The sequence below is a fragment of the Macrosteles quadrilineatus genome, unplaced genomic scaffold, assembly GCF_028750875.1.
Source record: "Macrosteles quadrilineatus isolate MER2022 unplaced genomic scaffold, UCM_ALF_1.0 Scaffold_2__2_contigs__length_208266976, whole genome shotgun sequence".
NCBI classification, from domain to species: domain Eukaryota; kingdom Metazoa; phylum Arthropoda; class Insecta; order Hemiptera; family Cicadellidae; genus Macrosteles; species Macrosteles quadrilineatus.
The window spans coordinates 117,763,897-117,790,919 of NW_026542595.1; the positions used below are offsets into that span (position 1 = coordinate 117,763,897).

At 35.9% G+C, this 27,023-nt stretch overlaps 4 protein-coding genes across 20 annotated transcripts in view; 1 reads left to right on the top strand and 3 right to left on the bottom strand.

Annotated features, from left to right (window-relative positions):
• LOC128988189 (neurobeachin) overlaps positions 1-27,023 on the top strand; it is a 632,264-nt gene that overhangs the window by 419,966 nt on the left and 185,275 nt on the right. The gene's annotated exons all lie outside the window — the stretch shown is intronic.
• LOC128988198 (uncharacterized) lies at positions 6,101-10,959 on the bottom strand. 4 transcript variants are annotated; one of them, XM_054409458.1, is made up of 4 exons: positions 10,854-10,959; positions 9,665-9,820; positions 8,451-8,615; positions 6,101-6,357 (listed from the first exon to the last, which is right to left on the bottom strand). In XM_054409458.1, exons 1-4 carry the CDS (start codon positions 10,923-10,925, stop codon positions 6,196-6,198), a joined length of 555 nt encoding a protein of 184 aa, XP_054265433.1. In that variant the 5' UTR covers positions 10,926-10,959; the 3' UTR covers positions 6,101-6,195. The 4 variants fall into 4 exon arrangements, with proteins under 4 accessions (XP_054265433.1, XP_054265434.1, XP_054265435.1 ...); XM_054409459.1 differs by having other exon boundaries at positions 8,447-8,615; XM_054409460.1 differs by having other exon boundaries at positions 9,665-9,855.
• LOC128988194 (uncharacterized) lies at positions 12,929-20,735 on the bottom strand. Its single transcript, XM_054409453.1, has 6 exons — positions 20,649-20,735; positions 20,013-20,168; positions 19,335-19,496; positions 15,600-15,755; positions 14,166-14,327; positions 12,929-13,172 (listed from the first exon to the last, which is right to left on the bottom strand). The coding sequence occupies exons 1-6, from the start codon at positions 20,721-20,723 to the stop codon at positions 13,008-13,010; spliced, it is 876 nt and encodes a 291-aa protein (XP_054265428.1). The 5' UTR covers positions 20,724-20,735; the 3' UTR covers positions 12,929-13,007.
• Positions 22,305-26,650, bottom strand: LOC128988195 (uncharacterized). The gene is made up of 4 exons (XM_054409454.1): positions 26,557-26,650; positions 24,599-24,754; positions 23,355-23,516; positions 22,305-22,518 (listed from the first exon to the last, which is right to left on the bottom strand). Exons 1-4 carry the CDS (start codon positions 26,629-26,631, stop codon positions 22,354-22,356), a joined length of 558 nt encoding a protein of 185 aa, XP_054265429.1. The 5' UTR covers positions 26,632-26,650; the 3' UTR covers positions 22,305-22,353.

Consider the following 27,023-nt stretch of genomic DNA (forward strand, 5'->3'; position numbering starts at 1 on the left):
TATTTCTGATGCAAACTACACAGTAGCCTATGATTTGTTGAAAGAGCGGTATCATTCGCCTAGACGATTAGTTACTCTGCACTTAAATCAGATTCTTGACTTACCCTCAGTAAATCACACCTCAAAACAAATGAGAAAATTTGTAAATTTATTTAATGAAAACATTCAAGCACTCAAAGGCTTAAATAGTGAAATTGCTACAAAAAATAATCACCTTTTGTCTGCCATGCTTTTGAGAAAACTGGATAGTGATTTAAGGAAACGATTTGAGATTTTTCGTGCAATTAATAACCCCACTGACAGTGATGGTGATAACCCTGCCTTACCTAATGTGACTGAGTTAATTCAGTTTCTCACTAAAGAATGTAATCAAATTGAAGAAGCAAACCTCCACAGCAGTCATAATGTGAAAACAACATCTGATAATTCATATATTAACTCAAGATTCAACAAATCATCGGTAGGTAATAAGGTATCTATGCTGACTTATCATTCTGGTGATCAAAGCAAATCCTACCCTAAGTACACTAAATGTTTTGTATGCAACAAAATTGATCACAAGGTGTATACATGCTCGGTCTTTAAAGATAAGGATCCTAAGGCACGTTACCAGATTGTAAAGGAGAATAAGCGGTGCACATCGTGTTTAGGGAATCATCTACTGAGTGACTGTAAATCTAAGCCGAGCTGTTACACATGCCATCAGAATCATCATACTTTATTACATTTTTATGGTAAACCTCGTCAATCATCTAACCAGGCTACGCCTCAGACTTCAACTCGTGATTCTTCCTCAGCTCATCAAGAAAATTCATCATCTCAACTCTCATCAGCCCTGACTAGTCAAGAAAGATGTTCCACAACACATCATCCCTCAACAGTGTTGTTGGGCACTTTACTTGTGAAACTGGTATCGCCCACCGGAGTTAGCCATGTATTTCGAGCTCTCGCTGACTCTGGTAGTCAATCATGTTTTCTCACAGAACATGCTGCTCAACTTTTATGTGTCTCACGCACAAAAAGTGCGCCTAGTGTAGTAGGCCTCTCTCAAATACCTACTCGATGTAAAGGTGCCACTTCTCTCAAGGTAGAGACATTGAATGGAAAAACTATCTCTACTGAATCAAATTTTTTAATTCTTGATAAAATATGTGTTGATTTACCCCGCATGCCTATATCCTCTGGTGTCATTGAGATGGTAAATTCTTACGTTTTGGCTGATCCCATGTTCCATTTACCTGGTGGGATTGATGTTCTTTTAGGTGGATCACTTTTCCCTCTCATGCTCACTCAAGCAGTTCACAACCTCGGCCCTAACCTACCAAGTTTAATAGGCTCACACTTTGGATTTTTGGTAATGGGTGACGCACCCTGTGCAATCAAGCTGGATGATGACACTAGTTCTCACATGTCAACCATGCTTTTGGCAGTCAATGACATTGAACTGCACAATTCTATCCAGCGGTTTTGGCACCAGGAGGAGCCACCAGTCGCATCAAAGCAATCAGATGATGATAAAATGTGTGAAGAACACTTCCTCTCCACTCACTCTCGGGACCAATCTGGCAGATATTGCGTCCGACTACCGTTCAAGACTGAACACCCTGCTCTAGGAAATTCTGTCTTTGCTGCCGAGAAAAGACTACACTCACTTCAGAAAAAGTTTAAGGCTCAACCTCAATTCAAATCTCTATATTTCGACTTCATGTCTGATTATTCGTCTTCGGGACATATGGAACTTGCTCATAATGTTGACTTATCCGCCCCGCATTACTATTTACCTCATCATGGGGTGTTGAAGGAATCATCCAGTACCACTAAACTACGTACTGTGTTCGATGCTAGTGCAAAAACCTCCAATGGTACATCTCTCAATGATATTTTGCTTACAGGAAGAAAAATGCAAACCAACATTTGTGACTTGTTGCTCATGTTTAGAACTCATAGTGTAGTTTTTTCATGTGATATAAGGCAGATGTACAGACAGATTAAAGTCCATCCTGAGGACCAGAAGTTTCAGTATATCCTATGGCATACTCGTCCAGATCAACCACCCTCTACCTTCAGACTTACCACAGTAACCTATGGAGTCAATTGCTCACCATACCTCGCAATCAGGACTTTGCACCAACTTGCCAATGATGAAGGCGACTCGTTCCCTGAAGCGGCAGAGATTCTTCGAACACAAACCTTCGTTGACGATGTGATTTCTGGTGGAGATTCTGAAGAAGAAGCTTTAAGACTCCAGAGACAACTCATCGCCCTATTAGCACGTGGAGGCTTCGAGCTAAGGAAATGGACTTCCAACTCCAGTCGACTTCTTCTAGATCTTCCAGATGGTCATCGAGAGACTCCGGTGTTCCTTCAAGATAGTTCACAGCCTCATCACACCATTTTAGGCATTCACTGGTCTCCAGTTACTGACTGTTTTACATACAATTTTAATTTTTCCGCAAGCGCAACTACAAAGCGTCAGGTGCTCAGTGTGATTGCACAAATATATGACCCCTGTGGTTTCCTCTCCCCAATTGTGATGTGGGCAAAACGTTTTATGCAGCTCTTGTGGACCAAAGGATTGGATTGGGATCAAACACTTCCGGCTGCCCTACTCGAAATGTGGCAAAGTTTCACTTCATCTACAGACAGCCTGAGAAAGATTTCAATTCCTCGAGCTCTTCAAGTGTCACGAGCATGCACTACTGCATTACATGGCTTCTCAGATGCCTCCGAGAATGGTTATGCTGCAGTTGTTTACTTGCGCTGTGAACTCAGTGATGGGACTGTCACAATCAGGCAGATTATGTCAAAAACTCGGGTTGCTCCCTTGAAAAAACTTACTATTCCACGCTTGGAACTATGCGCCGCCCATCTTCTTGCCCAGATAGTAGCCTATGTGGTTTCTATTTACAAGATAAAATTAAAGATTTCATCCATCATTCTCTGGTGTGACTCTACTATCACCCTAACTTGGCTGCAGACACCACCTCATCGATTGAAGACCTAGATAGACACTAGATTCTCTCACTTCAGCAAACTTACACGAGTGATGGGTTACATTTTACGATTCATCTATAACCTCCGGCACTCAAAAAGGTGCTCAGGCCCTCTCACCTCATCTGAGTTAACTCAAAGTCGACTGACAATCTTCAAGAAGGTTCAAGAAACGGTTTTTGGAGATGACATCGCAGCGTTGAAGAACAACTCATCTAAAACCAATTCATCACTTCGACGTCTCCATCCTTTCATTGATAAATCAGGTTTACTTCGTGTTGGTGGACGATTGAATGCATCTCAACTTTCAGAAGACGTTAAGCATCCTGTAATTCTACCTAAGAAACATCATGTGATTGACATTCTTATTGATTTCTATCACCAGAAATATTTGCATTCAGGGCCTCAATTAACTCAATCCCTTCTCGCTCAGAGCGTTTGGATTCTTTCTGCCCGCAGCGCAATACGCTCTCGAATTTTTAAGTGTGTCATCTGCTTTCGACACAAACCACATAATAAAATTCCACTGATGGGTGATCTCCCAAAATCCCGAGTGACACCTTCTCGTCCATTTCTCAACACGGGGCTGGACTACGGTGGTCCTTTCAACATCAAGGTTCATAACCTCCGTTCAATACGTTTGACAAAAGCGTACATTTGTATCTTCGTCTGCCTTGTAACAAAGGCTGTTCACATTGAAGTAGCTACTGATCTATCAACTGATGCCTTCATTGCTGCACTAACTCGTTTTGTGTCAAGACGTGGCCTCTGCAAGAACATATATTCGGACTGCGGGACAAACTTCGTTGGTGCTAATAACGCCTTTCAAGCTCTCTTCAAGTCAGCTGAACGAACATCTCTTCTTGAATTTTCCTCAAACCAAGACATTACCTTCCATTTCAACCCCCCAGCTGCTCCTCACCAAGGTGGTCTCTGGGAAGGAGCCGTTAAGAGTGCCAAGCATCACCTCCGCCGTGTCATCGGCGAACATGTCCTAACCCTCTCAGAGTTCATGACCCTGACTACTCAAGTGGAGGCGATACTTAATTCGAGACCTCTCACACCAATGTCAAACGACCCTTCAGATGTCACTGCGCTCACTCCAGGACATTTCTTGGTCGGAGCTCCACTTGTCCCTGTTCCTGATGAAAATCTGGAAGATGTTCCTGATAATCGCCTGAAACACTGGCATTTGGTCAAGGCCCTAAATCAACGCATCTGGAAGAGATGGCAACTGGAGTACATTCACACCCTCCATCAGCGGGTTAAATGGACTGAACAAAATTCCAATCTTCGCATTGGTGACCTCGCCTTAGTACATCAGCCTACTCCTCCTCTTTCTTGGCCGTTAGCTCGGATTGTGGGTGTCTCCCCTGGAAAGGATGAGGTTGTACGGGTCGTCCACTTGAAAACTCAACAAGGACTCTTGACTCGACCAGCTCACAAGGTTTTTCCTTTGCCTGCTTATCAAGAGTAACTTCAAGAACTTTAATTTGTAAATAGTATTTTTTCTCAACCACTTTGGAAAGAAGATTTATTTTATTGGAATATTATCTTTGTGTTGATTTGTTGAATCCTGGAGGATTCAAGGCCCCCTGTATGTTTAGTATTTAGAAGGAAAAAGGAACTATTAACTTTATATTAATTCAAAAGAAGAATATTTATTTTATTTTAAATACAAATGGTAATGCCAAACGCCAAAGCCACAGAACCCAAGTCCGTTTTATCTTCAGACAACAATCTTATCGCTCTATTCATGTCATTGTCCTTATCGCTTGTCGTTCGCCTCAGACAGGTATCCTGGTCATTCTCTCTCTGTCCACGGCCCTATTAATATGGTCTAGTACCGGCCACCTCTTTTAACCTCATTGCCATTAACATTAACTAATCAAGTTGTTTTTAGTTTTCATTTTAATTGCAATTGACATTGTCCAATCTTATTCTGAAGTTATTTTGTTGTTTTAGTGACAAGTAGTATTTTTATTTGCGTTTTATTAACTCACGAATCATGCACCATCAAGTAATCAAAGTGTCCTGTGCGGTGTCGCGACTTCCGTGTAATTAAAGTGGCCACGAACAATAAAAGACTTAGCGTTACGTGCGAACATCAAGCCTTCAAGCAGAAAGAAGAGCGAAAATCGTCTCATCCAACATCCAAGGGTTCGTCACAGCGCCGACACTAATCTGAAGTTCAAATACGCCATCCTTCCCACTTCTCCCTACGTCTGCACTGGAGTTTGTAAAGGTACATGTTTTCAAGTTTCTTATTATTTTCCGCAATGTAATTTGCGGTGGTCCTTCGTAATTTACCTACGAATAATCACTTTTAATATTCAATTTTTAAATAAATACACTCATACGTAACAATCAGTAACAAAGATTTTTCCAAATCCTGTCTAGTTCTATAAATCATCTGTATGATTTTAATTAAATTTATTTATATACAAACAAACAATATAAACAAAAGTTAAGTATTATGTTATTTGAAGTTTGAAAATGGACTTATGTCTGAAACACGTCACTTCTATTAAAAATATGATATCCAGGGTGCTCAGTTGTACTTTATTTACTATAATAATTTAATATTAAATTAAATTGGTCGAGGGTGGCCAAATTATTAGACTAGACGTATGTACTGTAGTTCAATGCATTTTAGACTTAACTTTGAATTTGGTTAGAAAACATGTATAAACTAAAATAAAACTGCCTAATTTGGTATGGACTACAGTATAAAACCAATTTATATTATGCTTGAATGTTTTTGTTTTGATTCTGATGCCATTGGCAGCACTGAATCAGCTGCTGTTTCTTTTACTGTAAAAGAAACAACAGCTGATTTAGTGCTGCCAATGCCATCAGAATCAATACAAAAACAATACAAAAACATTCAAGCAAAATATAAATTGATACGTCTAGTCTAATCATTTGGCCACCCTCTGTATATATATATCTTTATATATATATATATATATATGAATTTGAACGGATGGTGTTTTTGGCCTCTGGAGACCTCAAAACAAAAAAAATCGGTCCCGGGTCCAGGTCTTAGCATGAGACCTACGGTAATAGCTTATTCCCTATATGGGAAATTCACTAAAAACAACTGGGAAAATAAAAACAGCAAACCACTTTTTAATTAGAATTGGACAAACAAATATAAAAGCAAACAACTTTTAATCAATAATTTTACAATAGTACACCCTATTATGCATCTTTGGGTACCATATTCACTGTAAACATCATACAACCTACGTATTCATCTTTATGGTAAAATTTCACGACCAATCTATACTTTGCGTACTCCATGACTGGTACGACTTTGGTCAGGTTTAGAGATACAGGCCAGTTGTTCACGACGTAGAGCCCCTGAAACCAAAATTTTGTTACTCACTAGTTTTTATATACTAGTAAAACTATACATTGAGTCATACCTTCTTCACACTTTATACTTCATACTGCTACATGCCTTAAAAATAGAGGTAAATGATTCCAATTTGTTTCAAAATTTTCTTCCACACTGTATACTTTAACAGCAGAAACTATTATTTGATTGGAGGAAATGTCGACAAATTTTAAATGAGTCAGATTTTTACTTTCTCTCCCTAATAGTATATGGAGAAAGTATTGGTTTCGTCAAAGTTTTCGAGTTTTAGTTTTGAGTGGATATATCCGTTTCGGGTCCCCCTGAACCCAAAAAGTGGTTTCAAAGTGATGTCTCCGGTGTGTCTGAATGTGTACAGAGCTACAGGCCACACCTGTCGTCCAGTTTTGGTGACATTTGGTACGAAGGAACTTATCCATTATGTCTCCAGGCGTTGTTTTAATTTTCTCAAAATTTAAATTTTCAATGGTGATTTCCCCATAAAAACCCATAAAATAAATAACCCATAACGGAAAAATAAGATTTTCTCAAATGGCCCGAACGATTTTGATGACAATTTAGTATGTTATTAATTCTGAACAAATGTTATAAATACCATTTCCGTAAACATTGCGGTTCAAAAGTTATTTTCATTTATTTTATTTTCCAATAAAAATCCTATAAAAACAAAAAATCGGATAAAAAAAGCATTAAAATGAGTATGTTATGGTCCTTTGAATTCTGAACAAAATTTTAAAAATCACATTTCCATAAAAAATAATGTTTAAAAGTTATTGTAACTTATGTTATTTTAAAGCTACAGACTACACCTGTAGTCCGATTTTGATGAAATTTTGTATGTAGGTACTACTCCATGATATCTCCAGGCATTTTTGTCATTTCCCATAAAAACACAAAATTGGATATTAGAAAAAAGGCCGATTTGACTAAAATTAGTATGTTATGGTCCTTAAAATTTTGAACAAAATGGTACATATACCATATCTGTAAAAAGTACGGTTCAAAAGTTATTATAACTTATGTTATTTCCCATAAAACCCCTATAAAATAGCAAAATATCTGATTTTAGGAAAAGAAGCCGGTTTTGATTAAAACTAATGTGTTATGGTCTTTATAATGTTATACAAAAATAGTGCAACTCTCTATCGCTGTAACAATCACGGTTTAAAAGTTATTGCAACTTTTGTGATTTATCCTTATAGAATGTCATAGTTACTCTCACCACTTAACCATGATAAAGTTTCCTTACAAGCTTGTAGGAGAAAGTGTCAGTTTGCTGATACCATTTATTTTACTATTGTTACTGATTTACCTTCTTAAACATTGCAGTTATAAAGAATTTAAACCAGAACAATTGAAGGGTATTCTTACTTTAGTTTAGTTCGTTCCCCCCAATCCTAAAGCAGTTGAATAAGGTAGGTTAGGTTAGGATTGGTGTTTCACCTTCGTAGTTTCCAAAAAAATTTTAATTTTCTATTTAAAATACATAGGCTATATCAAAATTCTTCTCTTGTAGGGGACAAGCTTGTATTTTAAGGTGTTGGAAGTAAGTAACGGGTGTTTACCAGCGTGTTTTCTGAGTCGTTAAATAAATCTCACCTATAGGGGGTACAATTCCAACCCGTACACTTTGATCACCACTCTCTAGTATTTGTTGTGTCCAAAATAAGAATTGAACTGTTTGTATGGCGGAGTGTTTAAGATGTTTTAAAAGCCATTTGTGTATTAATTGCCGCTCGAGAACTGTACATGCCATACATTTGGAGAGTGCTCTTAATACTCACCAGATCTTTCCTACCACCATAATTAACTTAAAATTACACACAGATTAGATTTGTATATCAAATAGCGTTTAGGTTGTGTTTGCTTTTTTATGCTATGCTATTTGCCAACAGTTAAATCAGCTGATTCAGCTCTAAAACGTGAGGGAGAAAAAATAAAGCGGAAAATGGCTATTTTGCGGACTGTTTACAGCTGTGGCAATGTGATCATTCCCATGCAGTGGTAGGAATATCTTAATCAAACGGAAGTAAAATAAATTACTAAACGCACAGATATCTTTTTTAAGCTCACCTACCGGAGGGAAGGGGCAACTGATGTCCTTGGTAAGATTAGTATACTTAAATGCTTCATGAATCTGATCTCCAATTCTTCGCCAGAGATCTTCACAGTTTTTGACGGTGTACTGAACCGCCCTCTTCCGCCATCCGCCGTTTCCCCACTTCTGCAGTTCTAATACTGCCTGTGATCAAATATAAAGAAATACATTTTACTGAAAAAATCAATTAGTAGAAACAATTATAGTTACGTGACAAACTTACTAGTTACACGTTGGTGCTTATAAAAAAATGAAGGTATGAGTTAGTTTTCTATAACAAATGAAAATCTGGTTATTTTCCTTGTTGTTTAATTTTTGTGTTTAGATGTTTCATTGAAGAAATATTTTAGAAAATTGAAGTTAAACTTGTTGTAATTTTTAGGTGTCGCTTTCCGGACTACTTAACAATTCCTATTCCAGAGGTTAAATACCTTGCCAATGTAATCCTTGGTAGTCTTAATGGCTACCGGTTATGGTGTCATTGTCAAGTCTAGAAGTGGTTGTCGCTCCTCGGAGGTCGACAAAAAGTCTTCAGAACACATCAACAAGATAGGAATAAAAGCAAAAAAAGGTCTAGGAAAATTATACTGTATGGCTATACAACTGATGATAGCGGCGTGGCTGCGGGTTCCGGGTATCACCATATCTTCATATCTCGTTGATGTGTTCTGAAGACTTTTTGTCGACCTCCTAGGAGCGACAACCACTTCTAGACTTGACAATGACACCATAAGTGTATCGAAACCGATCGCCATTAAGGCTACCAAGGATTACGTTGGCAACAAGGTATTTAACCTCTTTTTTAAGAGGTTGGCGGCCTCTTTTAACCTTGCATTTGCCCGTCCACATAGACTAACTGCTCGTGCGTGGATCGTATCCAGCAAAGCAAGGAGTGAGCTGGTACAGTACAAAGGTGAGCTGTACTTATAAAATGTTTGCGACAGTGACCGGGATCCGAACCCACGACATCGCTGCCTTGGACCCGAAGTCCGTGACAATATCGACTGAGCCACCGACTCACCAAATAAATAACACTAGGATTGTTAAACGTATTAATAAATAGAAAGATTGTTCGATTCAGGTGCATTCCTCGATTTCGACAAGAATGCCGCCAAATTTAGAGTGTTTGCGTACAGAAGTGATCTAACAATTAGATATGTATTTCCCATAAGAATAACATTGAAACAAGTTACCCTTGTGTTTTCATCAACCGGTTCTTCAAGTTTGAAGGTCTCATTGTAGAAGTATTTGCCTTTCCCAACAAAAGTTATTCTGCTGGGGAAATATATTTTACCAGATCCAGGGTCTTCGCATTGCTCCATCTTTAAAATTTCAATCTCATACGGTCCCTGTAGAAATGAAGTACTGTGTCAGTCAATTACGTCTGGAAATATTATATATTCAATGCCTTTTTTTTGTACAAGACATACAATATTTTAATTGCATCAGTCTTAACTAAATTAAATATAGAAACATAACAAAGACCAACAAACAATTTTGGAAAAACTCTATCTGCAGATTCAACTATGAAATATACAGAACATTAAGAGGGTTCCATCTTTTGGCTGTTTATCACTAAACATGGCCCTACAAAAAATTACCTCCTGGCATTGTTAAAGTATTTATAGAGTTGAACTAAACTGTAAAATATTCACAAAGATCCAAACTATGCACTGGCTGAACTGAAACTTCGTAATTCTGTCATTAAGCATTTACAAATTCATTTTGAAAATCCGTAAATTAGTCTTTTTCACATGCGATTTTAACTTCTAAATAATAGGTAAAACTATTTTTGCTCCACCCAATGCAAGCTCTGATATGTTAAGAGCACAAAAAACACACAATCATTGGAGTGTGTTGAGAGCTTGTACCGTGGAGGCATGTTTAGAAACATTACCATGTTTAGCCGCCATCTTGAATTGACCGGGAAGAACCCTCTTAAGATAACAGAAAATTAAAAACTGATTTTGATATTGAGAAACAGCTGTTGATGAGGTTTTTTTGAATTATTTGTCTACTTTTGGACGTCAGAAGAAAGTTAGATTCAACAGGAGTTAGATCACCTAGTAATCAAAGCTATAATAATTTTGGTATTACACATTATTATACATTTTCTAGTATCTTACAGTAAACAAATCCAAATATTGGCTAGTAAGTATTTATTGTTGGCAAATATACAAGGTACACAGTAATAAATATAAGTACATGTCAATAACAATACGATACACGTATTAATCGCAACTATTCCTTTCCAAAGTATCTCTTTCCTCGACTCCAAACCGTTTTTGTTCAGCCAAGGACAAAACTAACTTTCTCCTTGTGTTGAACGCGTTGAAAACTGATGTTTTTGCTGCAGTATGACGTAAACCAAATGTTACTTACCATTTTAGGTCCGAACGCTCCCGTGGTCAGTTTGACTCCAATAACCAACAACAAGGCTATTTTGCCACTCATCGCAGCGGAATCGTGCGTTGATGTTTACCTCTCATTTGACCTCCGACAACACAAATGTTGTGTTTTGCTCGGTTTCCTGTGTGTTTATCTGTGGATATTGATCTGTAACTATCACAATATAGATGTATGATTTGTTCACTTATAAGCTTCCGTTCTCACGATTGTCATCAGTATTTATTTATTAAAACGGAGTTTTTTTTGTACGGATATAACTTCAAACTCATTGGTTCATTCACACTATGCGTTCATTTGTTTCGCTGCACACCAATAGTTTAGTATTTCTTTTATTTATATCCTAATAATAGTTTGCGCAACGATTGCGTAAAGATAGTGTTAACAACACGAGTAGAAAATTTAAACTTCTACGAGTGTCGTTAACACTCGCGAGTTGCGTACACTACTTTGCGTACCTACGACAGTGTTTAACTACTAAAAATCACTACTCGTAACTTCTAAGAGAGGTTATGTTTTCGTTTATAACTTCTCACTGCCACTGATAGTGATGCAACGAAACATTGTACCATACACTAATTGCACCACCCAACAATTAAACTGGCCTGAACAGCTGATTAGTTGAAGTTCTGATAATTAGAATTTTACTTCTTCTCTCTCAATCCTTGAACCTTATTGGTCCTTAGCATGGTCAAAGTTGATTTTGTAAAACTTTAAGGTTTCGAATTACAAAAGTTAATAAAATGATTGATGATTTCGGTTGCCTGTCTGTTTATTGGACATATTAATGTAGGCTATTAATTTTGTATTTAAATGTTTAGGTGTAAAGTATACGTTATCTCTAACTATTTGTTGGGACGTATTGGTCTTAGTGATATCATTGATTTACACGATTGATCTACGCTTAATAATATTGATGCTGAGACCATTTTGTCTCAGCGTGAAACAAAATGTTACAAAAATTGAAACAAAATAGCACTTGAGCTACCTACAACAATAATAAAAATATTGTATCAGCAATCTGACACATCCTTTTCCCGCATTAGCTTGTCAAACACCCTTGTTTTGGGTAAATGGTGGGAGTAACTATGATATTTTGTTGTAAAAGTGATATTTCATGGCCTTTTTTTGACTCTAAACAAAATACTACAACTCTGCAAAATACTAAAACACTACTTTTCCGTTATGTTCATTTCAAAACCGACCATCCTTTTTGCACCACCCTGTATTTATTTGTTTGTAGAGGCAAACCCTGAATCTTCACAGCATTAGCTAGTGGATACTCTTCCATTTCTTCAAGTTTACGTTCCACATCAGTTGTTCTCACTTACTAGGTAGTTTATGGTTCTGAAGCAATTTTAATTGGACAAGTTTTGATCTTTTAAAGTTTGGAATTTTCTGCCAATCGCTCACTCAGACTTTCATATGATTTATTCAAGTTGAACTACTGACTTTGAAGTTCCAAAGTTTTATTAATTTTCCTCTTGATATCGTCTATTAAACTCACCTTCTTGCAATTCAGTCTCAAATCGTAAGCTGTTTCTGTTGTCTCCGCAAGGCAGGCACCTCCACACTTAATGGTCATTCTTAATACAGGCTCCACGTCACGTCCGTCTTACCCATTTTTAAGCAACTTCCGCTGAACACACTTTCACATTCCTTACAAGTTAATTGAATATGAGAAGCCTTGAATGCTTTTGAGCACATCCCGCACAAAGTAATTGTTAGAGATGTAAAACTATTAATAAGATAACTGTAATAATTACAATGTACACACCACTGTCCAATAATGCCAAAACCGGCAGAATTAAATACATTGAATTAAAGGTGTAGTGATAATACTGGAGGACTATCAATAAACCGACCAATAAATGACAAGGCATAACAAGTTTATTTGATTTGCAAAAGATAATTTTGCAATCTAAATAAACAGAGTTTATTATCGAATGAATACTTCCATAGATGATTCTGCAAAAATATCTTCATGAAGCTTCTTTGTGGGATCTTTTGCCATGATTTTGGTAATAGGATTAGAGTTTAAGAAACAGAAATAAAAGCAAATAACTTTTTATTTAGAACTTGAAAAACCAATACAAAAGCAAACCACTTTTGATTTAGAATTTGACATCGCTATTTTGGAACTTTGGGCACCAAGTTGAATAAGGTCATCATACAACCCACACGTTCATCTTTGTAGTACAACCTTGAGATTCCTCTGTATTTTGCATACTCCATCACCGGTACGACGTGGGCTAGGCTTACATCTATTGGCCAGTTGTTCACTATGTAGGTCCCCTGAAACCAATTTATGTTTTACTAGACGTTCCATCCCCATGTTAAATTTGTAGCCAGTTTTTTTTTTTACAAAAACTTAGTAGTTGATGTGAGCCACCGACAGATTGTGCTGTTCTAAATTACTGATTTCTGTCAAATACACAGTCTTTTTTACCAATTCAAAATATTGTGAGCTATAGCAACAGTTATGACTCATAAACTTGGCCAGCAACAAAAAATTAGGTAGAAAATAGAGTTTTAGTCACTAGCGCATTCTGTGACTGGCTCACACAACTACGTCCCTTTTTAACAAAAAATTTGTGACAGCTGATCCATATAGATGGGAAGTCTACTACAGTATCCAATAGTCAATGGTTTTACCTAGTCACTAGTACTTTTATATTTTAGTACAACTGTAAAACGATACCTACATTGCTAGTCACTTTTAAAAGAGTGACAAATTATTTCAACTCATTGTAGATTTATTCCACACTTTATCTTGTAATGGTAGAAGATCGAGGGGCTTCACGAATTTGACAATTACACCTACAATTCTAAATGAGTCGAATATTTTACTATTACCTCTAATTTTCCTCATTAATGTTTGTGATGTTAGAAGAATTGAATCGAGAACAATTAAAAAGTACTCTCGCCATAGTGTTTTTGGTTCACATCTGTTACCTTCTGTTAATCTAAATGCAGTTGAATTTGGCTGGTTGGCTTAGTATTGTTATTTTATTTTTATAGCATCCAAAACATATTATATTGTCTATTTAAAGTGCGTGTATCCAAAAACTGCTATTGTAGGGCAACTTGCATTTTAAGGAGCTGGAAGTTGGTAACGGACGCTGACCAGCTTGTTGTCAATGGTGTTTTCCATACCACTATGAAATTTTTGCCCAAAATAAGAATTTGACAGAGAGTAGGATTCCTTAAAATAATTATTCGAAAGTCAATTGAATAAATCACAAAAATGCACTGATACGTAAATTGATTTAATAAAAACACACCTACCGCTGGAATGGGGCAATGTGTGGGGGTGGGATTAAGATACTTCCTCGCTTTAAGAACCTGATCTCCAAATATTAGCCAGAGATTGTCACAGTTTTTGACGGTGTATTGTACCATCCTTTTCCGCCATCCACCGTTTCCCCACTTCTGCACTTCTACGACTGCCTGTTAGCAAAAACAAAGAAATAAATTTAACTGAAAAAAGCAATTAGTAGGCCCGATATTATAGTTACTTGCAAAACTAACTTGAAGCACGGTGATGTTTGGCAATAAATTATTCATTTACCATAAAATTTTCGAGGTATTTGTAGTTAGTTTTATTGAAGAAGTTTACGAAATCAAAATTCAACTTATTAAAAAAATCTGTCTTTTGACTCTTATTGAGTATGTTTGGTGGACTATAGGCTAGAGTTTTAACGATCTCAAGCACCTAAATATTACAGGATTGTGCGTTTTTCTAGAAAATGATGAAAGGAAATCCCGCTGGTTAAATTATGTTAAGCTAAGTGACGTTCGTAGAGGTGTCCTCAATATTGAGCGGAGTAATCAGGTTATTGTACTGTCTTTGACCGGTGGTTAGTGTGTTGTTAAGTTGTAACGTCGGAAAACTACTACAATCGCAAAATAATTGACTTGTTTTGTAAGTGATTTAAGTAAATCATGTTTAAACTGAAACAAGGGATAGTCGAAAAAATAACAAGATTATTAACAGCACCAATATTGGAACAGAATCTATCGATCATAAATACAAAAAATTACGTCATTGGCTTGAAAGAAAACAATTTTTTTATTATTATTTAATTGGAACTGTCATAAAACGTCCGAACCATATGTTGACGCTGTGTAGTATAAGTTTCGAGCCAGTGGCATAGTTTGTTTATGTTTATGATCCTTACGGTTTCTGTGCTTTTATCCGTGATTAACAGGTAAAATAATCAGCTGTTTCCTGATGTACTGCGTTTAAGTCAACAGATGATCTTATGCCTTTGTTTAAGTGCCAACTACTGCTTTTATACGGATTACATTGAAATTTCGAGACACTGTGGGGCGGATGTCTTAGAGAATCTTTTAACAACGTATAGAAGTCTTCATTACCGTGCAAAATTTGAAAATAATTTCTTCAGTAGTCTAGGAGAAGTTTTCATATGACGAAAAGCATAAGAGTGGATAAAAGCTTTGCTCGCTCCGCTCAATGATCTAATTACTCTGACAACAATTCTGTTATAAATATTAGTCTGTAGATTGTTTACAGGTGGGTCAGTTTTTTTACTTGTACTGTCCAGAAGAATAACTAAAAATAGGAAGATGATTCGATTCAGGTACATTCCTCGATCTCGGTCTGAGAAAAAACACCACCAGATTTCTAGTGTTTATATGCAGAAGTTTTCAGTCAATTAGATATGTATTTTGACTAAGTTTAACGTTGAATGCAGTTACCTTTGCATGTTCATCAAACGGAACTTCAAGTGTGAAGTTCTCATTGTAGATGTATTTACCTTTTCCAACAGAAGTTATTCTGCTGGGAAAAAATATTTTACCAGATCCAATGTCTTCGCATTGCTCAAACTTTTCAATTTCAATGTCATACGGTCCCTGTAGATAGAAGTAATGTGTTAGTAGTTTAAGTTTGGAAATATTTATACAGGGTCTTGACCTAGAGTTAAAGACTTTTTGGTGTGGTACACCGACCCAAATGTGACTCAAATGCACAATTTAAAAAATCCTCAATCTCACACTCATTCAAAGAAAAATCATTTTGATTATAAAAAAAAACAACATTTAGCAAAAAACCTTCAAAATTTTGGTTTTTTTTACATTATTTTTTTACTTCAACACTACGATTGCATCCTACATTAAATCTTGAGTAAGGATATATAGTTTTAGATGAATCTGAAGTATAGGAAACTTTAGAACTGAATAATTATCATTTTCTTAAAAAAAGGAAAAAACCAAGCTTACATACAAATTGTTAAAGAAAAATGCTATAAAGTAGCAATTACTATAAAAACTGATCCAAACTGTCAGTTTTCAAAAGATATAATAATTTTTAATTAATCATTGTTTTTTCATTACTTAACCAGGCATAACTTTAGTTAAAGGACAACTATAATTATTATATCTTTTCAAAGCTTACAGTTTGGAGAAGTTTTAATAGCAATTGCTACTTTCTAGAATATTTCTTTAAAAATGTTTATGTAAGCTTGTTTTTTCCATTTTTTTTAAATGATAATTTTTCAGTTCTAATAATACACAGTTTGGGTAACACATTTGGTGTAACACCCCAAAAAATCTTTAAGAACACCCTGTATATGCAATACCACTTGTGTACAAGACATTGCATCAATCTTAAATAAACTTTAGACACAAACAAAGATTAACAATTTTGCAAAAACTCTGCCTGCAGAATCAAATAATGAATCAAGACAGAGTAAGAAGTAAATCAAAATAGCTTATTCCCTGTTTGGGAAATTCGCTAAAAGAAACTTGTATTTTACTCCTTGCAAAGAATTTCGCCGCGGTATAACGATAACCAAATTTGGTTACTTACAATTTTAGGTAGAAACGCTCCCGTCAGCTTGATGCCAATAACCAACAACAAGTAGATCTTGCCCCACATCGCTACACGTGCGCTACCACAGAGCGTAGATGTTAACCGTTCTCATTTGACCTTCGAAAACACTCATGTCAACACCAATGTTGCCGTGACGTTAATTTGGTTTCCTGTGTTTTTATCTGATCGTGCGTAATCGATCTATAAACATGATCAAAAAGTTGTTAAATTGTTGAGGATTTTATATAGTACAGTATTGCTTTGCTTGTGCAATATAATCTTTTTGATGTATCTTGTTGTATCAGCTGCTTGATTAAGTTGGTCTAATATGTTTACAGTTTGAAGTGTTAATGTTTTAAGACTTTTACATTTTCTTTAAATGATTAGTAAAGTATTTTATGTATTCCATTCCCTCGTCTCATCAAAGATTTAAGTGAATTTCGTTATAGTGAAGTAGGTATTACCATAGGTGGCACGGTATGACCTAGGCGCGGGACCGATTTACTTTTTATTTTGATGTCCTCAGAAGCTAAAAACACTATTAGTTCAAATTGTTGTATATGTTTGTGTGTGTGTCCGTGAACGCGATAACTCGGGTAGTTTTGGTTCGATTTTCATCAAGTTTGGGTTAAAGGTGTAGGTCGAGAACTTAAATGGGTTTGCCAACCAGCATGATCGGACCATGAAAACCGGGGTTTATGGGGTGAAAATTGGGTTTTCCCATTTTTGACCCTCGAAACATAAAGATTTCCCAGCTTATCTATAGACCATTTCGAAGAGCTTACAAAAACAAACCATTTAGTATATTGAAGTGTACTACCTTCGACCGTTTTTTTAAGTAGCCGTTTCAGTTCAGTTCATAAGAATTGAAAAGTGTCCCATAACAGCATTCTTTACTTTCATAACAGCATAGTTTTACGCATAACAACACGGGCGAAGGACCAATCAGGTTCAAGGATTGAGAGAGAAGTAGTAAAATTGTAATGATTGGAACTTCAACTAATCAGCTGTTTAGGCCAATTCAATTTGTTGAGTGGTGCAATTAGTGTTTAGTACAATTTTTCGTTGCATCACTGTCAGTGGCAATGAGAGGTTATAAACGAAAACATAACCTCTCTTAGAAGTTACGAGTAATGATTTTTAGTAATTAAACCACTGTCGTAGGTAAAGTAGTGTACGCAACTCGTGTAAAAGTGTTAACGACACGAGTAGAAAATTAAATGTACGAGCCTTCTATAGCTTTTTAAATTCTCACAGCTGTGAAGCGGTTAGAAGTTCTGTTTTAGTGGGAAGACATAATTATTAATTGCTTTATTGATGCAAAGGTGGAAAACTGATATAGATCGAAGAGTCCATCTTCATGACATGAAGTGCTTGACTCAATTCTGTAAAATCTCCGTACGCAAAGAAAAGAACATCCCAAGTATATTGGGTTAGCAGAGAATTTTATGAGATAAAATGAAATGTTTATATAAGCTCAACATTACTAATCCAATTTGTGTCTAAACCATACTTGAGGGATACGTTCACAAGGGTCTCAGATAGACAGATAGACAAGACAGATTTCAATGTTTATTTGTTGTTTCAATTAAAATAGCCAGTAGAACTCAGCCTATAGCCTTTGCCTTGACTTCTACGTATATCATAATACATCCGACCAGCTTATCATTGTAAAAGAGATTGCAAATACCACGATACTTGCCATACACCATGACTGGGACGGTCTTTTCCAGGTTGAGCTCAACTAGCCAGTCGTTGGCTTTGTAGCTTCCCTGAAATGTAAAAGTAGTTGAACTTATGAAAACACTTAATCAAAATATTGTAGCTGTCACTAATCGAAGTGCACGTTGGACATAGAAAATCGGTTCGAAATTTCATTCTCATCATTAAATATTTTCTTTGTTCAAAATGTATAAAGTTAAATATATAAGTCTACCCAGCCCTTTATTGACCCATCTAGTATTTAATGGAGCGACTGCTAATTTTCACCTTACACCATTATGAATGCGTTCCATTCGGTTTGTCACAATATTATAAAATCTGCAGTATGTCTGTAAATTGTCTTGCTACAATAGATATGTTTGCTAAATATCAATAAATAAATACTAGTCTTTGCTCTTGAATAGCGCCAGGCAAGTAACTTAGTAACGTAATACATTGCAATACTGTAATGTAACATAAAATATTGATCAGTTTTTTTATTATTAGTTTACCCCAGTGGCAAGAACCTGAAATAGCAATAATTCAAAATGGCAAGAGGTTTATGCCATTTGAAGCCATCCTGCCTCTGCTGTTGTCGTCCCCTCCCTAAGTTCCACATAGTCCCCCACACATCCCGCCAAGTTGTGATACCCCTTAGAATATTATTACTATCTCTTAAACAAGCTAAAGTTTCTTTCTTTCCTAAGTTATGGCTTTAGTCTTCGAGCATACTTAAAAAATCGGATACTTAATTATGGACGTTAAGAAACAGCTCAAGGACTATGATCGTTGTGTTTGTGTGGCTGGATATTTACTATTCGCCACAGCCCTTTCACACAACGATAATTTCCCCCGCAACTACAGTAAAGGCTTTGGAGACACCTAGTTAGTAGTGAATTCGCTTTTTGACACTAACTTACCGCTGGCATTGGACATTTCTCTAAATTCAATCCTGCAGACTTCATCAAGCTCTTGTAAAAGTCTCCGAGTCTATTCATGACATCTTCACAACCCTTTAGTGTCACCTCCATGTATTTTGGTCTCCATCCTCCATTTCCCCATTTTTGGAGTTCGATACTTTCCTGTAAACATTGATTTTAGGTTTTTTTCAATCTTCCCATGGTTAAAAGTTCAAAGAGTAATTGTATTCATAGGTTTTGAAACCGTGATTCAAAATAAAGAAAGTAGATTCTTTCAAAATGTAGTGACAAAAAATAACATGGATTGGGTATTCACTATAGCCTACGGGAATGGCTATGTAATATACCTATATGGGTTAATAAAAAGTCTGGAAACCCCCTATCAACTTTTTAATGGGTTACACCAGGAAAACCAAACTCTGCATAACTCTATATAGCATAAAAGTGCACTTTTTTGGCATCCCAATTTCGTTTGAAATTCCAAAGTGAGTTATTTTAGGAGCAGTTTAAAAGTTTTAAATGTATAGTTTTTGTAAATATCATAGTCCAATTTTATGAAATACACCTTTTATAGCCAAGTCTATTATAACTGTCTATTTTTAAGTCTTGTCCAAGTTGGTTTTACATTCCGGCTACTATATTTGTAGTTCTGCTCATTACAAAAATCATAACTTTTACCTTGAAATGTTCGTCTATCGGCACCAGGAACGTGAAGTTCTCCTTGTACAGATATTTCCCTCTACCAACCTTGGTGATCTTCATACCCATAGTAACTTTAGCTTCCCCTTGGTCTTTGCAGTTCTCCAACTTTTCTATCTCAATATCATATGGCCCCTGAAAATTAGTTGCATATATGATATAACGCGTTGCTATTATATTCTTCTAGGTTCTAGCCAGGAATCGTTTTCCACATTACTTCGGGCTGGATTTGGGGAGGGTCGCTTCATTATCACTTAGATAAATTCCAATCTTGACTGACAGAATTTGAACTCCCTTTGAAATGTTTAGATAGTTTTATTAATTTCCATATTTAACACGAGCTTGGCTGTGTTTCGTAGTCTTTTTGAAGTTATCTGACAAGTTCGTGGATTCGGAAATAATATATTTTGCAGCTAGAGACTAAATTGACTCTTTACTACACCATAATTTGCAATAGTATTTTCAACTTTTTGAAAATGTTTTGCAAAACGATGAATTTCATCCAGTAAAGTATTACTATTTAGAGTATGTTTGTGAATTGTTGAAATCACTTTCACCTATTGTATATTTTTCTGTGGCGAAATAATTTGACACATATAAATATTTTGTACTCACCACCTTTGGTCCAAACGGGTAGACCAAGTCTACAATGGCAACGAATAGAACGGTCAGAGCTATCACGTTGACCATGCTGTAAACGTGCGTTGGTTTGATGGGAAACGCTGGAAAACTTTCCTTGTACCAAGTGTTGTCCGAAAACGATATCTGATTGTGGTCCTTTTTTCCTCATCGTGTAAATTTACTTTTGAAGGCCATGTTCGACTGTCAAATCACTCTAGACAATCTTTTAGAGTTTTTCAAACATTTTCAATACGGTTTTTTTAGTTGATGTATTTTTTTAATAGATAGTGTTTCTCCTATGATTGTTTTAAGTTTTGTACAGTAACATATTGCTATTGTGTATTTAATAAAATAATGTGACATCAACTTATCGATTCAATTACAAAATATCATGAGTAGACCAGTGCGTAGAATTGCGGATTTTGTTAGGGTTTGAAACTGGATTCCAAGGATTCATGATTAGTATTGATAATCAAATGAACGATCAGCTGTTTGCATTGAAATTTCACGACTGAACCTATAAATAAAGTTGGTTAGCATTACAGGATGTTTCAAATTAAACTCTAGAAACAAATCAAACGCTACTGGGCGAAGCCCTAAAGAAAGTTATCGTTTTAGTTACAATTCGTTGGTTCGTTTCATCATAAGCTTTAAAATTTACCTAGGTAGGTGGAGGGCCAGAAGACAGGTTACATCATACAGACTATAACCATGGAACTCTCACACATTAAACAATATGCATTCATGCATATTATACCAATATTTTATTTGCTGCTTAAATGACTACGGCTTCACGTCCACTTGCGCTGTAGAACCGAACTCATCCTTGGAGTAGAACTTGAGAATCACACGGTGTTTGCCGTACTCCATTGCTGGCGCTACTCTGCTGAAGTCGGTCTCTACCAAAAACACTGTTGAGAAAATCTGTGAATTAAGTGATAAGAGTCCTTGGAGCCTAGAAGTTCTAACTCGTAAAACAATCAAAAAATTGCAAAGAAAATGTATAATCTCACAGTTTGCTAGATATTTAAGTTACAATCACTCTAGTGTTTGAAAAAAAATATTTTGAGATGATAAATAACTCTTCAGCGGATTGAAATCAACAAAATTAACATTGCTCTCATGACAGACAAATCCAAGATGGCCGTTAGCTTCCATGCACTCCCTTGGAGAACAATTCAAAACGACAAAGCACATTTCTAGTCTCACAGTTTACTAGATATTACAATCACTTGTGGTGTTTGAAAAAAAATATTTTGGGTGATACATAACTTTTCAGCAGCTGTTTGAAATCATCCAAGGACTCCAGGGCTCTTCACTTATTTAACATGTTCAATCCTAACAGTTTTGAAGCTTTTTATACGTTTTGTGTTAAATGAGGAGACATTATTGTTGATTTCTTTCTGAAGTGCGATTAGGAAACTGATATACTGTTATTTGTTAGTCTAATAGGAAATCAGATCGAAGAGTCTAGCTTTATAAACCACGAAGTGCTCGCATTAAAATCTTAACACGCAAAGAAAAGAATATCCATGTATGTTGGGTTAGTAGTGCATTTTAAAAGATAAAATTAAATGTTTACATAAGCTTGATATTAATTCACATTACATCCAGACCACACTTAGGATAATGATGTATTAGATAGACAAGAAAGATTAAAATGTGTATTTAAAGTTTTGGTTACAATAACCAGTAGAACTCAGCCTATAGCCTTTGGTTTTATTTCGGCGTATATCATCATACATCCGACCAGCTTTTCCTTGTAGAGAAGATTGAGAAAGGCACGATACTTGCCGTACTCCATGACTGGGACGGTCTTCTCTAGGTTGAGCTCGACAAGCCAGCCGTTAGCTTTGTAACTTCCCTGGAATGTTAAACAAGTTGAAATTGTATTAATACAACACTTGTTCAACATCTTATAGCTGCTCGTGTCCCATTTTAAAGCAATTAGGTCTAAGTTTAAGGCTTGAACTGGGTTCAAATTTGATTTTTGCTACTAAAATATACGTTTTTTGTTCAAAATAAATCGAATTAAATGTCTATTTAAACTATTTTTGACCCAAGTAGCATTTGGTGAAGCAGTGTCTTTGTGAATGTGTTTTATTCTACAAATCTGTATCAAAACTATTAAAAATCACAACTACAGTATACATTTTTATGCTACAATTAATAGATTTGCTGAAGATCAATAAATACATTTTATATGTATTCATGACAGTACAATCGCTTACACTTGAATAACATCGAGCAGGCATTCACTTTAACTGAGTAACATGGTACAATGCCATACCGTAAAGTAGGTAATATAAAATACTAAATTATTATTTTAATTTTCTCCTCAGTGGCAAGGACCTGGAAATGACAAGACTACAGAGGCTTCTGAAAGCCTCGCTCCAGCCGAAGCTCCCAATAGTTACCAGAACTGCATGCATATTAGCTTGGTGTCCCTATTATGACTACTATCTTTAAAACAAGTTCAAATCGCTTTCCTCCTTTAGCTATTTAGTTCTTGGGCGTGATTAACAATTGAATACATATAGGGATGTTTACGATACAGATAAAAAACTCTGATTGGACCTTGTGACTCTGGATCTCCACCTTTCAACACTTTCACTCACTTCCTCCAGTGGCTAATGTTTTTAATACACCAAGATGAAGTAATGAATTCAGTCTATAATTATTTGTTTTATATTTACTTACCGCTGGCACGGGACACTTCTCTAGATTCAATCCTGCAGACTTCATCAAGCTTTTGTAAAAGTCACCGACCACTTTCATGATATCATTGCAGTCTTTTAGTGTCGTCTCCATGTATTTTGGTCTCCATCCTCCATTTCCCCATTTTTGGACTTCGATATATTCCTGTAAAAATCAATGTTAAGTTTTTTTCCATACTTTCCTTGTATAAAAGTTTAAAGAGTTGCAAACTACGGTCATGGGTTGTGTGTAATCGTGATACTTAAGTTAAACAGATGCTTTCAATATGTTGTCACTAATAACATTTACATGACACATTCAGAAGAACACGAAATAGAGCACACCACCACATAGAGGAGAACGAGTGTGTATATATACTACAAATTAGCCAAATTTTAGTTTTCCGAAGTTTTATGCAAGCGGTTGTGTATTATATAAGTACTTAAATTTATTTTACAAATTAAATACACATAATGTTTTAAAAATAATTTTCTTCATTTATTTATGTTGACTAGGTACATCACTCTTTTAGTTACCTACCTATTTCAAATCATCCTGCTTATGTGAACAAACAAAATCACACTTAAATTCACCTAAAAACTAACAAATAATCACATGTTCTACGTATTGGCTTTCTTTTTCAATTCCCTCAGAAATATCTTTTACAACCATTTAAAATCTTATACTGATTAGGCCTTGAACATTCTCTTATAGTTTTAGGTAATAGAGCGTTTTCCGATGCAAACAAATATTTTTAACGAACTTAAAAGCTGAGAATAATTAACATACAGAAAACATTTGACATTGTAATCAGACGATTTTGTGTAAGCACAGTAAAACCTTGTTAATTCATTCCCCATCAACACGGACCTTGCTATCCAAATGGTCCCGGATTATTAGGGCCTTTCTTATTTATTTGTATTTCATTTAACCAAAGAGTTTGTACATTCTCTGACGGTATACGATAAAAATAAATTGTATGTGGAACACCTAATTTTTTATGCAAACAATTTTTGTATTAGTTAAACATTGCAATAAGCTGATTCCATGCGAGTAACAATTCCTTTTTAACGAGATTTTGTTAAAAACCGATTACAGTTTGTGGTTTACATGCCCTCAATATTTTATATCCCAAGAACAATTAGAAAGACCCAACTTAATATCTTTATAAGTGTATAGATTTATACGAGTACACTATCCCTGACAGTTAATGTAGTGTCAATTGTCACAAAAATCATATATTTTACCTTGAAATGCTCGTCCATCGGCACCAAAAACGTGAAGTTCTCCTTGTAAAGGTACTTCCCTCTGCCCGCCTTGGTGATCTTGCTTCCCATAATAATTTTAGCTTCCCCTTGGTCTTTGCAGTTCTCCAGTTTTTCTATCTCAATATCATAAGGCCCCTGAAAAAAGTGGTGGATATAATATTGTGCGCGTTGTATTGGTGTGTCAGTTTTAGCATTACTCTCATCGTTTAACTCTAATTGAAATCCTTGGGGTAATATTATTAAATGCCATAAAAGAATGTAATACATGTGTGGCTCTTTTGTGTAGTCGTTTCGAGCCAGATGTGACATTTAAATTTTTAAAAGTCAAAGTATGTTGTTGATTTACTTATATTCTCGTTAAATTTTGTTAGGCTATGATAAACCGATATGAGTGTGACAGTGTTTGATTTGGTTGTATTTAAATAACTATTTATTTTTCTGACGCTCTAATTTTAATTTTTTTTGAAAAACAATGAATTTTATTCAGAAAACTAGCTGGCCCGACAGACGTCGTCCTGTCCTATTGTGGTTTTATGTTTATGTCTCATGCTCGTTCATTTTCAAGATGAGCTCGTTCGCATGGCTCAATCACGTCCTGGTTGAAGTTCGTTCGCTACGCTCACTCACCTTTAGGTTGGAGCTCGTTCGCTGCGCTCACTTGCCTTCAGGTTAGCTCGTTCGCTACGCTAACTCGCCTCCAGGTTGAAGTTCGTTCGCTACGCTCACTCACCTTTTGGTTGCAAATTAGCTGTTCTCATAAATTAAAAATAAATATAGTGCTGCACCCTGTTGGTAAACCTATTAACTTTTTAATGCTATTGAACATCACAGAATCAAATTGTTTAGTTGCACCAGCTGTTAAGATTCTTTAATCTATATATATAAAATCCAATGTATGTTTGTATGTTTGTGTATTTGTATGTTTGTATATTTGTATGTTTGTCCTTTATGGATTCCAAAACCGCTCGACAGATTGTAATGAAACTTTCAGGCTTTATTAAGCATTATTCAAGGATGGTTTGTGTGAAGTTTGGTGCAGATCCGTCAATAGGGCTCCGCCCCAGTGGCTCTGGAGTTTCCCATGTTAACCTTATGAGTACTCATATTTAAATGGAATTAAAGAATCTTAACAGCTGGTGCAACTAAACAATTTGATTCTGTGATGTTCAATAGCATTAAAAAGTTAATAGGTTTACCAACAGGGTGCAGCACTATATTTATTTTTAATTTATGAGAACAGCTAATTTGCAAACAAAAGGTGAGTGAGCGTAGCGAACGAACTTCAACCTGGAGGCGAGTTAGCGTAGCGAACGAGCTAACCTGAAGGCAAGTGAGCGCAGCGAACGAGCTCCAACCTAAAAGTGAGTGAGCGTGAACTTCAACCAGGACGTGATTGAGCCATGCAAACGAGCTCATCTTGAAAATGAACGAGCATCGGGAGCATGTGACATAAAACCACAATAGGACAGGACGACGTCTGTCGGGCCAGCTAGTTCCATTTAAATATGAGTACTCATAAGGTTAACATGGGAAACTCCAGAGCCACTGGGGCGGAGCCCTATTGACGGATCTGCACCAAACTTCACACAAACCATCCTTGAATAATGCTTAATAATGCCTGAAAGTTTCATTACAATCTGTCGAGCGGTTTTGGAGTCCATAAAGGACAAACATACAAATATACAAACATACAAACATTCAAACATAATTGGATTATAATGTACAGTATATATATAGATTATTACGTCATTTTTGACTTGTTGAACCACTTTAACCTTTTTTCAAGAGTTAGGTAATTTGCGTCTTTGGCGAAATTACTTGTATCAGTTACAATAATAATTCACTACAGGACACTTGAAAACACTTGGATGAAACAACGAAACTAATTTTCGTATGGGTTTTCTTATAACATCCACATTGATATTTTTTGTACTCACCACCTTGGGTCCAAACGGGTAGACCAAGCCTACAATGGCAATGAGCAGAAACACCAGAGCTATCATGTTGACCATGCTGTAAACGTGTGTAGGTTTGGTGGGAAACGCTGCACATCCTTCCTTGTATCGGCTTTTTGTCCGCAACACTATCAGATCGTATAGTACCAATACCAACAACGAATACAATACATTCAATTGCATAATACTAACTGTGGAAATTGATACGTTTTTTGCTCTTTCATTTTGTTATTGAAGGCCATGAACGAATGACGAATCATTCTTGACAATCTTTTAGAGTATCAATCAATCAAGAAATTTATTAACACAATAATTTCCAATACATAGGATACAAAACCACAAATGGCTTGTCTGCACTAAAAATATTGTTTCTTATTTACCATACAGTTTTGTCAGTTTGAATCAGTAGCATGGAGTTTTATGAGTCCTTAATTGTCTCTTGAGTAATT

Bases quoted from the DNA above. Each gene is read 5' to 3' on its own strand.
- LOC128988198 (XM_054409458.1), bottom strand. From the start codon at position 10,925: ATGAGTGGCAAAATAGCCTTGTTGTTGGTTATTGGAGTCAAACTGACC. The intron at 9,821-10,853 runs GTAAGTAACATT...TCATTTCTACAG, and splicing joins GAGCGTTCGGACCTAAAATG to GGACCGTATGAGATTGAAAT. The intron at 8,616-9,664 runs GTAACTTGTTTC...ATTTGATCACAG, and splicing joins CGGTTGATGAAAACACAAGG to GCAGTATTAGAACTGCAGAA.
- LOC128988195 (XM_054409454.1), bottom strand. From the start codon at position 26,631: ATGGTCAACATGATAGCTCTGGTGTTTCTGCTCATTGCCATTGTAGGC. The intron at 24,755-26,556 runs GTGAGTACAAAA...CACTTTTTTCAG, and splicing joins ACCCGTTTGGACCCAAGGTG to GGGCCTTATGATATTGAGAT. The intron at 23,517-24,598 runs GTAAAATATATG...TGATTTTTACAG, and splicing joins CGATGGACGAGCATTTCAAG to GAATATATCGAAGTCCAAAA.
- LOC128988194 (XM_054409453.1), bottom strand. From the start codon at position 20,723: ATGGTCAACGTGATAGCTCTGACCGTTCTATTCGTTGCCATTGTAGAC. The intron at 20,169-20,648 runs GTGAGTACAAAA...ACTAATTTTCAG, and splicing joins ACCCGTTTGGACCAAAGGTG to GGGCCATATGATATTGAGAT. The intron at 15,756-19,334 runs GTAAGTTAGTGT...TTCTATCTACAG, and splicing joins AGAAATGTCCAATGCCAGCG to GGACCGTATGACATTGAAAT.